This window comes from Ptiloglossa arizonensis, chromosome 5 (genome assembly GCF_051014685.1).
Source record: "Ptiloglossa arizonensis isolate GNS036 chromosome 5, iyPtiAriz1_principal, whole genome shotgun sequence".
In the NCBI taxonomy this organism is placed as follows: Eukaryota; Metazoa; Arthropoda; class Insecta; order Hymenoptera; family Colletidae; genus Ptiloglossa; species Ptiloglossa arizonensis.
This window is the reverse complement of record NC_135052.1, coordinates 22283423-22297390: the sequence shown is the minus strand read 5'-3', so window position 1 is coordinate 22297390 and position 13968 is coordinate 22283423. Positions and strand designations below refer to the sequence as shown.

General features: G+C 40.0%; 2 protein-coding genes across 6 annotated transcripts in view; one reads left to right on the top strand and one right to left on the bottom strand.

The window, feature by feature from the left end:
• Nucleotides 1-13433, top strand: part of LOC143146777 (uncharacterized) — a 41651-nt gene extending 28218 nt beyond the window's left edge. The window contains exons 2-3 of one of the 2 annotated variants that reach the window (XR_012992077.1): nucleotides 11841-12037; nucleotides 12096-13433. Coding sequence is in view for 1 of the 2 variants with exons in the window: in XM_076311394.1 (XP_076167509.1) it covers nucleotides 3388-3552 (165 nt within the window). In the remaining variant the exon portion in view is untranslated. Of the gene's footprint in view, nucleotides 1-2592; nucleotides 3576-11840; nucleotides 12038-12095 lie in introns of those variants that run through there. The other variant, XM_076311394.1, reaches the window with a different exon arrangement.
• LOC143146776 (uncharacterized) overlaps nucleotides 2031-13968 on the bottom strand; it is a 138268-nt gene continuing 126330 nt past the window's right edge. For all 4 annotated transcript variants that reach the window (XM_076311388.1, XM_076311389.1, XM_076311390.1 and 1 more), the window contains 7 exons: nucleotides 13041-13276; nucleotides 12006-12336; nucleotides 10661-10875; nucleotides 10029-10231; nucleotides 9499-9674; nucleotides 9253-9417; nucleotides 2031-8603 (listed from right to left, as the gene is read on the bottom strand). In XM_076311388.1, the coding sequence (XP_076167503.1) occupies nucleotides 8113-8603; nucleotides 9253-9417; nucleotides 9499-9674; nucleotides 10029-10231; nucleotides 10661-10875; nucleotides 12006-12336; nucleotides 13041-13276 (1817 nt within the window). In that variant the 3' untranslated portion in view covers nucleotides 2031-8112. The remainder of the gene's footprint in view (nucleotides 8604-9252; nucleotides 9418-9498; nucleotides 9675-10028; nucleotides 10232-10660; nucleotides 10876-12005; nucleotides 12337-13040; nucleotides 13277-13968) is intronic.

Genomic DNA, 13968 nt, shown 5'->3' with positions numbered 1-13968 from the left:
TTTCAACTTATTTTAATATAAATTGTAAATATTGTAACAAAGACGTTACATTGTGAATAAATATTTATAATTAAATTTCTATTGATATACAAAGCAGCATCCTTCCACAAGATTGATAAAAATATGAATCCTGTGTTAATTTGAATTCTTGTTTTTTTTTTTGCAAAAAAATATTTCGTCCCCAACGGGGTTAAATTTCGGTAATAGGAAAAAATGGTTTAACCTGTAAGAATATGATTTTATATTTAAGAGATTCGTAAGATTCATTAAGAGATCTATTTTTTGTTTGCAATCTCTAGGAGTAATATTTGAGGGGATTCGAAATTTTTAAGTTTGGGGTTGATCGGATTTAAAGAGTCTTAAACCCATCGCTAACTACCCTTTTCTTCTTCGCGGCGTCGCGTAGCCCTTTCGCCAAAGGCACTCCGACGATGACGGTGTGATTTTCTTTAGACGACCTTTTCGAACACTTGGATAGAGAAAGGATACTTTTGTTAAATAAATAAAAGGCAATATCGATATCTGTCGATCGATCTACGATGACCTGGACAAATTAGGTTGGAGGTTATCGTGTTCAAGAGAAAGTGTGACGCAACTCAGTGTCGAGATGGAGTACATAATTAGGAATTTCAGCGAAGCATGACTCTTCCACGAAAATTTAATTTAGAAACCTCGTATCGTAATACAGAGAAAGAAAGAAAGAAAAAAAGAGAGAGATTTCGGAAAAAGATCTATAACAATCGTCATTTGTAAATGATGCTCAATAAATCATAGCATAACTGCCACACGAGCATTCCTTGTTTAAAAGAACAATTAAAAAAGTAGCAAGAATTTGAACGTTGAACCAAAACACTATGAATTTAATTAAAGCTAATTCTGCTTAATACTAATCCTTAACGGATGACCCTGATGCATGCTTATTTTATAAGATAATAATATTGTGACACTACAAAATTCGCGAGAATTTATGTTATATATTTTACTTGTATTTTTACTAGAATTTACCTTCTCCGTTGTTCTAATTTACTGGATACTCTGTATAATTACTGTTCTATTGCATTTCATTTGAAAACGAAGAATTGAAAATAACAATGAACTTACCATTTGTTCCTAACAGAGCTGGACGCATTTTATTTCGAACAATTATAGATTTATAACGAAAATAAATATCACACACCGACACATCACATATCATACAAGATCCTACAAACATCACACACATATTACATACACGGTACAAATACCACATACACACATTCTACGTGCATACGTAAATAACGGACAATTTTTTAATAGAAATAGCATTTATTCGTCGGTAATGAATAAATTGTCATTTTCACTTGTGTTTGAATTTATTCGAATGAATTTAATTCCCTGTTTGTTAGAATTTAGTCGTCGTGACCAATATTTAAATGACACTATCTTTTGGGTAAACTTATAGAAAATGTATTTGGATAAAAAGTTAATTTTTATAACCTCAAAGAGAATTTATTCAAAATTGTTTTTATTGGAATAAATATTATGCATTATTCACGAATAATATCTGGTTTACCAGAAAACTTCAAGAGTTTGATCGAATGAATCATTATTCACCTAACGCCCAACTCTGTACCAACTTTATTCATAACCTCAAAGAAAAGTCATTCGAATAAGTTTTCCTCGGACGAAACATTATTCGTTATTCATGAACACTGCTAGTTTAATCGTAAACTTCACGGAAGCTTGTTCGCATAAATCTTTATTTAGACATTCACTGAACCAACGCACAACTTCGGTTCCTAACTCTAATACCTCTTTTGTATCGTTACATCGAATATCCTCTCGATTACCTCGTTTCTTGCGGCTGTTCTCGAATCTCGTGCAATCCTTTCATCGTCGTTACTGATCTCTGAAAAAAGAATCAAACAAGAAACAATCGATTGTATTGTTCGTATATTTTCGACAGGCGGCGACTTGTGTAGACGACCAGTTATCGACGGGGCCGTCGATAATATCGATCGGGCTGTGTGAAGTTGACAAGTGACCTTAGAAATATTACAGTAACTTTTATTTAACGGAATATATATATAACAGAATATGGAGGAAACTGGAGGGAGTGAAACGGCGACACTCTTGCGAGCTCGGGATATCTCGGGCTTGGAATTGAAGTCTCGCGTTCATATGCATATGTGTACATACGTGTTCCTGTATATAATCATCTATACGACGCCTAATCTTCGTTTTCTCTTTCTATTTACACAACATCGCTCGACAAACAACAATCTAATCGCGATCGAATTCAATCCCAAGACCTCCGCTCCAAACGAAATGCATCTTTCGGTCTTCCGTCTTCTTTGTTTCGCGCGGAATAGCTGCTTTCCCGCCAAACACGCGTGCATGCATACGTGTACGCATATGTACGTATCGCACGAGTGTTCCTCTTCCGTAATGAAGGGTGACGGCTTCTTCTTTCGCGAGGTTAACGACTCTTTTCTTCGAACACCCGTTTTACTTCCGCTTGCGACCTATTTTAATGGTACAATGCGTAATTGTACGTGTACGTGTCTGTGTAACGTGTCTCGGAAGAATACTTGATTTTTTTTTTATTTTTAGAATGTTTCTCCGCATTGTACGCTGTACAGCACGGAGAGAAGATCAGTCCCGGGAGTGAAGGTGAATGTGATTGCGATATCACAAGGAACGGTGAACAGTTTTGAATAATTCTCGTTCAGCACAGACTTTACGCAGTCGATCGAGTCGTCTGACCAATTACGAGGCGCACCTACTTCCAGGACCGACTGTCTTTCTCCGTACAATACATCACCTTCATGTTATGTATTGCTAATTATACTGCGCGTCGTTTTGGTATCGTTCGCGAACACATATTCTCGTACTCTTATATGGGGCGGTCCGTGTAAAAAGCGTCACGAGCTACATTCTCGGGAACTATCGACAAACAGCGACAAATTCATTTTCCGTGTAAAATATTAAAGATTGTTTCGAACGAATATTATTTTTGTTTTTACAAGAACCGTCCAAAACTACAAAAATGTATACCCATTTTAAGGTTAGAAATCGCCACTCAATGGTTAATCGTGTAAGAACGGGACACCGTATTGATTTTTACGTATTGATTAATTCGAGCGTGAGAATTCTTTAATTGGTACGATTAAATCGATCAATGAAAGACAATAAAATATAATTATGGTAATTGTAAACGACGCTTCGGAATTATATTTCATTGTTTGTTATCGATCGATGTAATTGAGTCGATTAAAGAATATTTAACCCGTAATTGAACAATTTAAAAAAATGTATACGTTATTCCGTTTGAAAGAGGGGAGAGGGTGAGGCGTGCTCTGTGGGGCACCTGGCTGCGACACCCCATATACCACTTAAAATGCCCCAATGAACACCGATACAGTATTGTCTCTCAGGTTGTCAAAAACTCGATACCGAGCTGTGATAACTTCAGAGGCGGGACAGGTGAAATTTGATCGCTGTTATCTTTTTGACTCGCATGATTTTTGTATGCAGAAGTGTTGGGCAAATTTGAATCGAAGTAACAATTAACGATCAAATGAATCGTTAATCGCTAATTAATTAATCATTATTCAAAAACATCGAAAATTTTTTTTTACATATTTAAAACGTTTAATTATTTAAGAATATATTCTTGTAGATTTTAAAAGTCGAAGAAATAATAAAATTATAAGAAATTTTTGTTATTTGTCCATCTACCGAAATTTGAACAAATTTTAATCTAGATAAAACGTTATTCGTTATCTGGATATAAATGTGCCCAATTGTGCTTTCATGTGCACTTAAAAATATTTTATAATTTTATTACTTTTTTGAATTCGAAGATAGATCGTCAGGAACATACCATGTAGTTGATTATTTTAAGTATATAAAATAAAAATTGTCGATGTTTTCGATTTAACACCACCAAAGAATAATGATTAATTTAATTAACGACGGCTGCAAACGATTAACAATTATTTTAATCGTTGAGCATCGTAAGCAGTTACCTATATTTGCTCAACACTGTTTTTAAACGACCTTACGACACTATGGTATCGCTCTTATTAATTCTTTCAGTAGTAATTTTATGATTCGAAGATTTGGCATGCATCGTGTGCGGGAATCCGGTAGTTGTATTCGTCAAGTACAGTCTCTAAACGCCTATAGGCGTTCACCGCACGCCGTGATTAGTTATCGACTGAGCGCTTGTAAGGGTTGATACAGTCGAACGAGGAAATCCGTGCTTTCCGCTAGTGATGGGACCAAATCAACAACACACTAAATAATACCGATACTTATCAATTCCCAAGTATCATATTGAGGTACCAAAACAATATCGAAATAAATTATCACTCGACGTTACTCGTAGCACCGATACCATTTAAACATTATCGTTAAGACGATAAATTTTGAAATTGGAAAAACGAAATCAACTTGTTGATATTGCTGTGGAACAAATAACCATTTTTGACAATTACTATAAAGTTAACGAGCGGTATTTGTTGCGTTAGTTTCTTCCCCTTAAATCTGAAATATCGAGTACTAATTATGGAAAATTCACCGGCAAACTGCAGATTTAACATATTTGTGGTTAATATGGAAAACATATGTACGGCGTGTGCAGTGTATTACATCAAATTCACAATCCACTTGCCGAATTCTAACCTCAAAAAGTTATCAATTATTCAGACTGATCGTCGAGTATTATGAAGCATGACCGTAATCGATACGGTAGCCTTCTAGACGATTCTTTCGGTTCGATACAAGAGTGTCGATTTCGTGCGTGAACGCGTATCGATCGCGTGTCGAAACGCGACTTGGTTCCATCACTACTTTCCGCGCGAGAGAGAAATCACGGAACGTTGGAAGAGCGCGAAAGAAGAAGAGCTGGAAGAAAACGAACGGCGCGAAATTATTGTACAGTTTCCCCGTGGGAGTCAACAACAAGTGAATTTAACAAAATGCACGTTGAATTTTGATATTCCTGCCTGGTCTACTCGAGACTCACGCGATGATACAACGCACGCGCGCGCGTATATACTATACGTATATACAAAACGTTTATGCACCCCTACACTTATTATATTTCCTCTTTCAAGTTGTACGTTTATTTTACACATAAAATCGATCTGATCGTCGAATAAAAGAAATCATACTCGTTTATAGCGGTAAGTAATGTACACACAGCTTGAACAGGCATCGGTCGTTGAACACACGCTACGCACAGTACTCGGCGTTTAACGCATTACCTACGGAAAATTTATCGGTCCTCGTCTCGTCTCGCGGAGCGAACACTGCGATTATATAAATATCTCGGGGCATCCGGAGAACCGGCAACCGTCACACACTTTCATTGTCACACTTCGAACGAGTAACACCGTCGCGCGGCGGTATTCTCGCGGTTCGCGTTGCTTCCCGCGAATGCAAGGGTTGCGTAACTACGAGTTTAAAAATATACAACAACATACACAATCCAATGGAGTGGAGGGGAGGACAAAAGAAGTAGTTGGTACGATAACAACATTCGAAAGATACAGAAGAAATTCGTATATCCGTACGTAACGCATTAACGATGCAGTACCCCATGCATTCCACAGACGGATCCACACTCGAAACACGTCGACGAGGTTTTTCTCTTTTTTTTTTTTTTTTTTGATTAACCACTTAAAAATACAATCGTACTGACCTTCTTTCGCATCGCCTAAACGCCTGTCTCAATCGCTCGAGAAAAAGAGTACGGGTGATACGATGACAATAGCAGAGAGAATAATCAGAATAATAATATTAATAATAATAATAATAATAATAATAATAATAATAAAAATAAGGCTACCACTACTGCTACTAAGAATAATAATAATATTAATAATAATAATAATAATAATAATGATAGAACTTCTTATTCTTCTTCTTTTTTTCTATACAAGTGCACAAATATTTACAGAATCAATATAATGACGGATGCGAATGTGCCGTTGAGCGTGTTTCTCGTACATAAATTGTTTTCCCTATCGTTTCGCGCGTCTTTCCCGCGACAAATGAAAAGAATTCAACTCCTCTCTGGACAGACAATTCCAGACGCTATTTTGGCACATCTCAGTTTCTCCGTGTCCTTTTTTTTCAATACTTGGCACAACAGTGGTGCGAGGTTCCGTTAAGATCAACGAAACGATCGTCTAAAATTACCATTCTCGCTTTTTCGTCCTCTAGCTGGATTACACGACACCGAAGTTAAGCACGTTGTAAGGGTTTGGCCACTTCCCGAGCCTCGTGTGTCGTAACAATTTTGGCCGAAGTTTCGCGCTCTCCTCGCAGTAGGAAAAACCGAGCGATCCAAGTTTTACAAACGGAAGACGATATTCGTACAATTAACTATTATTGTTTCGCTCATAGGTAAGAATTATTAACGATTTTTTTTCCACACACTTTTTAACTTCTGTACATATGTATGTAAATAACGATATTATTTTAGTCCTTAACGTAACCTTACAAATTTACTCTCGTAACGATTTACACATTTAGGTCGGAAATATTTTTACATCTACGACTAAAGCTTTTCCAGACAAGACTATTTTCACTACGAACGTGAGTGACTTGAAACTTCTTTTTTTTTTCATTTTTCAATTTCCTTGCACCGACATAATTTTGTTCGTTCTCGAATACAACGGTAATTGCTCTTATCGCGCTATTACAACCAATACGAATAATCTCTTTTCCCCTGTAACTCGGATTACACGATTTTTGTTCATACGAAGGGTGACCGTTACATTCGACCGGAAGCGTTACGATACACGAACCTTAATACGCGTTCTATGAACGTAATCGTGAACGATCCAAACCGTAATTGAACTACTTTCGACACGAGTTTTGTCTCCGGATCGAAACGAACGTTTTTTGCTCGCTTGCTCGACTTTCGCTCGTACCCATCACTACCCTACGATCAGGGGGTCGCGGTTCGCGAGGACCTTTATTGCCAAGTCGAGTAAAGAAGAGGAAACGTGAACGAAAAACGGAGAAAAATCGTCCCAACTCGCTGGGAGGAAGGAACCAAGTAATACCGAAGGTTTTGAAGTTCATCGAGAGTCCGATTCGCGCGCGAGCCTAAGTCTAACGCGTCAACGGGCGTCTACGGGGATGTAGGTGTACGGATACGGATTCTCTCTTCTCTAAACGAACACGAGTGTCTACGGCGAACGATGAACGGGGTGTGAGGGGGAAGATAAATGGTGTTTCGTCTTCGAACGAATCACGGATTAACGCGGGGGTGTTAGGGGGTGGGGGGACGCGATCACGTTAAAAACCTCAAGTTAACAATTTGGCCGTGTCTGGATTAAAATACATCAGCAGGAGCGTTCCTTGAGCGAGTTGTTTACTTTACGCGTGCGTGTGAAAATGCCCCTGCTGGCGGAGATTATCGCGGTTCTTCAATATCCTTCGTGGCTCGCGACAGTATATCCTAGAGAAGGCTGGTGAGTTCTGAAAGAAGGCGGGCGAGATCCCTTGTTCGAGGTTCACGCATCTTTGGGTAAACTTTTTTTCGTCGTTTCTTTTTTTTCTCTTAGCGTCTTACACGGAAAATGGTACACCGCGATCTCTATCTCACGGCGTGCTCTCTTTCTCTCTCACTTTCTCTCTCTCTCTCTTTCTCTGTACAAATGAACGTAGGAGTTGGGTCCTGAGCGGAACCGCGCGGCGTCGATAGTGAAAAAACCGTGCCGAATCGAGCACCACGTGGAACCCATACTCGGGACGACACGACTCCGTTGGACGAGGACGATCGATCCTGGATCGTGTTCGGTGCTTCGGTTTCTTTGTTCTTTATTTTTTTTTTCTATTTTTCGCTGGAGCTCGAGGAACCGCTCCGACGATCGCCGACCGAACCGATACTCGTTCGGGGACATCCGATGGCACCGACAAACGCGACACGGAAGACTACAAACACCAAACCAGCCGGTACTTGGAGTACGATAGCCTGGCAGGGAGTTTTCATATGCGCGCGTGTACGAAACGTAAAATTGTATAACAGGCACCAGATAGAAGAACCAGTCCTCCGGAATCGTTTCGGCTCAGACCTTCGCGGTCGTTAGACCTCGAAAAGCGTTCCGCGTTTTACTGTATCCAGGATGCTGGGACCCATTGGGGTTCCCTTTCCAGCGAGTTGATCTCCGTCAGCAATTGATTATACGCGCGGTCCGTGTCCGTGTTTATGATGATCATGTCGAACAGGTGGCCGTACTTGTCCTCCATTTCCCGCGCTTTCTCTATTATGTCCTTCAGCTCCTCCTCCTTGAAGCTCTCGTTGTTCTTGATCCTCTTCTGTCGAAGCTTCTCCAAGCTCGGCGGCGCGACGAACACCACATACGGTTTCAGATCGGAGTTCCGTAGAATCTTCAGGCTCTGCGGGTGCAGGTTCAGAACACAGATCTTGCCCGAGTTCACAACGGTCCGTATAGCCTCCACGGAGGTGCCGTAATACGCCTTCTCGTATTCGCCGTGCTCGACGAACTTTCGACAGAGGATGTCCGACTCGAACTGAGAACGGGAGATGAAGTGGTAGTCCTGCCCGTCGACTTCGGAGTCCTTCCTGGGACGACTCGTGTCTGAAAACGACGAACGTTAACGTCTGATAGATTTTATCACCGCTGGGGAATTTTTGAACAAATGAATGAACAATCGGCGACGCAAGCACGGTTCAACCTTTCATATACGGTGAGACTAATCGCGTAGCTGTACCCTCCTTGTAGCTTCTCCGCGGACTGTACGTAAACGACATAGCTAAAAGATTAAATACTTTTTTTTTGTTCACTACTTTGTACCAGAAGGTTTATTCCGTCGATAACAATAAACAAACAATTGTGTTGTCGTTTCAATTGACACTAGAACTACCAACAGTGAACGTATTGCTATTTATATCGGGTCACGTACATATCTCTGAAATTAAAAAGGGAGAAACGTAAATTAATTTATGAATATAACTGGTGCCTCTATCTTAATAATTGTCACCGAATATTTCGATAAAAGTATCGTTAGTAATTGTGCGATTTTAAAAAGAAGTTCGAAGTAGGTCAAACTGACCTCTTTGGTAGTTCTGGTGTTCGATAATGTACATGGCTTTCAACGTGAAAAAAACAAACAAACGATTCACTATAATGGTAATTTGTTAACAAGAGGATCTAATGAGAAGTCACTATAGTGGCGTACAGTAGCTAAAAAGTTAACCAAACGAACGCGTTAACGGTGAACCCTTACGAGGAATGGCCGCCGCAAAACGCTCGCTGTCTTGCATCAGTCTCTGTCTCAGTTCGTGTCGTCCGATGTTTGGCGGTCCAATGAGAACTATCGGTCTCTTGTGATTCGCCCTTGGATAAAACAAAGCGACTTCCTCGTACGTTAGCACCTCCTCGCTATCGTAATCTACGAATAGAACAGAAACGTTTAATCAACGAACAGAGATGGAATGCATTTACCATATGCACCTAAACGAATGATATTTACCATCGATGGCGGTCGTCGCGTAATGTGGATAACCGTCGTCGTTGTAGTTGGCTCCGAATTTGTTCCGTTTCTTCTTTTTTGTATTCTTTTTGGCGCATAGCAGCGTGCTGGACTTTTTCGAACCGCGCACCGTCGTCGACTTGTCGCCAGCAATGGTCTGCTTCATCGACTCGCGTCTAGGGAAAAAGTTGACAGTGTTGGTGAAAAGTCAGATACACCCAAGTAATTCCCACGTCGAGTGGCACATTTTGCACAACCGTCTCCACTACTATTTATGTTTATTCACAACAAACGTCCCATTGATTTCTTTTGAACGGTTCCAAGTGGAAACAAAGAGATACACAGAATTGAATTTTATTCTCCAATGAAAATTAAAATTTGTAGGTTTGCAATTATATCTTTACAAAAGTATTACTAATGGATTTTTGACGATTTTCTGGTGAAAATGAGCCAAGCACGAATTAAAAAACATTCGATTTCGAATGAATAAAAATTATCCGTATGTTTGGATAAACGATTATTCGACTTACTGGTGCTGGAAGGCTTTACTAGGTATCAGGCCTGCCAGAGTTTGATCTTCTTCGCCCTCTCGATATGCCTGCCACCAATTCGGATCCTCCTGAGAGATAACGTGCAGGACGTCACCTTTCTGAAAGCCGACTCCCAACTCTCGACAAGGAATATAAGGATCTTCTTCAGGGTCATAGTCGAAATGCGCTCGTATATGCTGTATCTGGTGAGAAGATTTACAAGACGTTTAATTGAATATCATTTTCCAATGTGCAATACATTAATGTCAAAGTGATGTCCTTCTTTTTGTCAATCAAGACAACAACGAATATTTAATACCATTTTGATCGACGTAGTCCTCTTTAGGAATACAGTAAATCAGGCTATCTGTGTAGTTTCAGATTTACAGACTTCATAGGTGTGCGTTTTTAAATAACAACCGTTGAGTTTTGGTTGGAAAAACATTCAGAACAGAAATAAAAAAATATTATATACATTGCTATTCAAAGTGCCATGAAATGGCTTTTTATTAAAAAAGAAGAAACTTCACTTGACATTCATCTATAGATATTGAAGCTAAAAAAGAAAAAAATATATAATTATTATTCTCTTTACCGTTAATTATAATGCGTAAAGATCGATGATTCTGTACCTGGTTGGTATCTTCTCTTCTATTCGACAAGTTGTTTCTATGACTCGTGGGAGCTGGAAGCACAAGGAAGGTTAAACTACCCTGCATGCCGGCCAGAATATCGCAGACCTCGTTCACGCTTTTCCCGCGCATTTCCACTCCGTTCACCTCGAGAACTTCATCGCCTTCGTGGAGCAGCCCGGACTTGTCCGCCGCACCGCCGCGCACCACGCGACCTACAAGCATCATCGAATAACCGATTAGAGACGCGAACGAAATCGAATTACACAATTGAATAAAGCGATCGTACGCCCCGATTTTCGTAACACAGTTCTGTGTTTTCAACACCAACTGTCTCGATTGATTTCATTTGTATGGTTTCTGTTCAATGGTTTCTCTTTAACACGTTCGCTATCACGCATTAATTCTATAACAAGTATCCATAACAGCGAGATGATTTTCTATTTTGTTCCCATGGAAACAAATTAAATTAAACCTACAGGCCAGTGTCGCGTTTAATACACAATATTCCGTTGACCTATTTAATACACGTTATATAAAGAATCGATACTCTTTGACTTCTTTATTTGTACACAGTTAAGAACGTACACCGAGCTAAATAAATTGTTACAAATGTATCATGGTCTAACCGATCAGTGGTAGAGAACGTGTTAATTCAATATCATCCCGAAAATGACCGTCTAGAGCAGGCATGTCCGAGCTAAGCTCCGGAGCTTAGGCATCTACCCTCACTTCATCCGGTTACCATGGTACTGTAGAACGGTTGATGCTGCGCTATAGGATAAACGACCAAATAAATGTTTCGTGTAAACAGTGGTCTATCGTTTTTTGTTTTACGAATTAGATGTTCAACAGAAACAGAAGTGACAAGGTTTTATCGACCTAACCCAGACCTAACCCTACCCGTGGGCTTTGAGTGTTAAGTTCCGTGGCAAAAAATATTGAGACTTGAGCCTGTAATCTTTCTGATCCTATCACAAACTGTACAATAAAATCTCCTTCTTAAAGCATCAGCAGAGTGTATTTGACTCGGAATAACTAGTTATAATTTAGCGTTACAATAATTACTTATTAATTTATATATTACACAATTAGTTATACAAGTCACAAAGTGTACGGAAGACTTATTAGGCACCAGTCTCCAAAGGTTGTGAAAATGTTTTCTTTGTGGAATCCTTAGATCTGCCGGAGTTTGATGCAATTTTACCAGAAACATGGCCCATGGACATGCCTGATCCAGAGAGCGTATCTCCTTAATTAAATGCAAGAAGACCGCCATTTTTGTACGACCGCCTTTATGCTGGAGTGATACGGTCACGTTGCGATTGAACAGGCCAGGGTGTACCTATGATGACGGCGTCACCCTCGTTTCTAACGGTAGCACCTAAAGGTTCGTTCGTCTTCTCGATTCGGATGATTTTGATATTATCCACAGCCCGGGAGCCTCTCCAGCTGGACGTAGGACTCGGGGGTCCGCTCGGCGACGAAGACGAGGGGCTTTGTTTTCTCTGCAATCCGTCGACGTACGAGACGATCGAGTCGTGAGAGAGAAGGAGAGCCTCCATGCCATCGCCCGTCAGAATCCCGGTTAGCTCCTCCACGGCGGCCATCGTTTCCGCTCCCCCAACACCTGTTGCCGTCGACGAGGACTGCCATTTCTCCAGGATCTCCACGCACTGAAACATTGATACATTGCTGAAACATTACCTAGACTTTCTTCTTTATAACACTTCTTAACGACGCAGACAATGTGATTCTGATCACGTGACAATATGTTGTTTACGTCCGCTTTGTGTTTAACTTGAATAAAACAAAATATCAGAGTTTCATACTCCCAAAATATAGATTATCATTACTGTACTGTCCCTCAGGATATCACAGACTTATTCCCACCACTGTTTTTAACCTACCTGCTTCTCAACTTGTACTCAGTTACGATACGGTGACAACTCGAAAAGCACTATCGTAATCAAAATTGAACGAGTTAGAGAGATACGTAACAGTAACTACTTTTCCTCTACTTGTCTTTCAGATTGGCACAGCTCGGTCATTGGTACTACGACAACCTGAGAGATATTGAGTTATTCGGAAAGTCATTTCGTTTTCCAAAATGGAGAATATACAATTTAATAAAATGTTTATACACTCTAAAAAAATCGGATTTCATTTTCATCAAAAAAAAAAAAAAAAAACAAAACCGAAATGACTTTCCAAACAACCTAATATTATTATCGTAAACAACTGTACGAATCAGAGAGATAACAATGGTCGAATTTCACTGAGTCTATCACGGGCTACGATCCCATCTGTGACAACCTGAGGGACAAAAACGGTTTTGCTCTCGATAGCGACGTTTCTGGTGCTTGCGTTCGTTACGTACATCCCGGGCTAAAGCGGAGGCGTCCTCTGCATGGTGTTTCAGAACCTTGCTGGATCTCAATCTGTTCTTCAAGGCATGATGCGTGGCTAGGGCGGACGCAAATCTGCTCTGCACCAGAAGTGTCCGTACCGCCTCGAGTTCGGCTTCCACGCCAGGACCCGAGATGCCCAGGGCACCGGAAATATTGCGCAGCTGAAGTTGTAGCCTCTCCAACGTTGCAACGACCTCTCCATATGCTGAAATATGCAACAAAGCTCGGTCAGAGAGATTCTTAAGACATTTGACCCACAATCCAACATCGATTTCTCGGGTTGGTGGAAAGGAGAAGGAAAAAAGGAAAGCGCGCAATTTTACCCTTAGACGACAGTCACTACATGCGAAGTTCTCTTGTATATATATATATATATATACAATAATTCCCTACATTGTACTAAGTAATAAAAAGGCTTATTTTAAATAAATAAATTTCTACGAGTTGATGGAATTTTCCTACGAAAATGAATCCAAACACAATTTTTTCTCAATTGTACGTTATTTGAATTATTCAATTACTTGAACTTTAATTGTAGATTATACTCTGTAACTGCAATAATATAAACGGAACGTTTTATTTATATACCTCAGAGCTGCGAAACTTGTCCATACTGTGCAGACGCATGAAAGTCACCAGCGAGGAGGCGACTCTTATACGAGTACCGCGTGGTGCGCAAGGTAGATGCGCAGTGGATTATTCGGTGTCAACTGCCTGCACGGTGCAGTTGCCTGCGTTGACAAGTATTTAAGTGATCGGTAACCGATGCGCTAAGAATTTTATTTAAATTACATTCGTTGTTTTTGCAAACGAGAAACAGATTAAACAGTATTCTTGTAGTTCCCGAGTTAAGGTTTCTCGAGGACAAGTTATTGTCTTCTCGAAAAAGTTTCAATC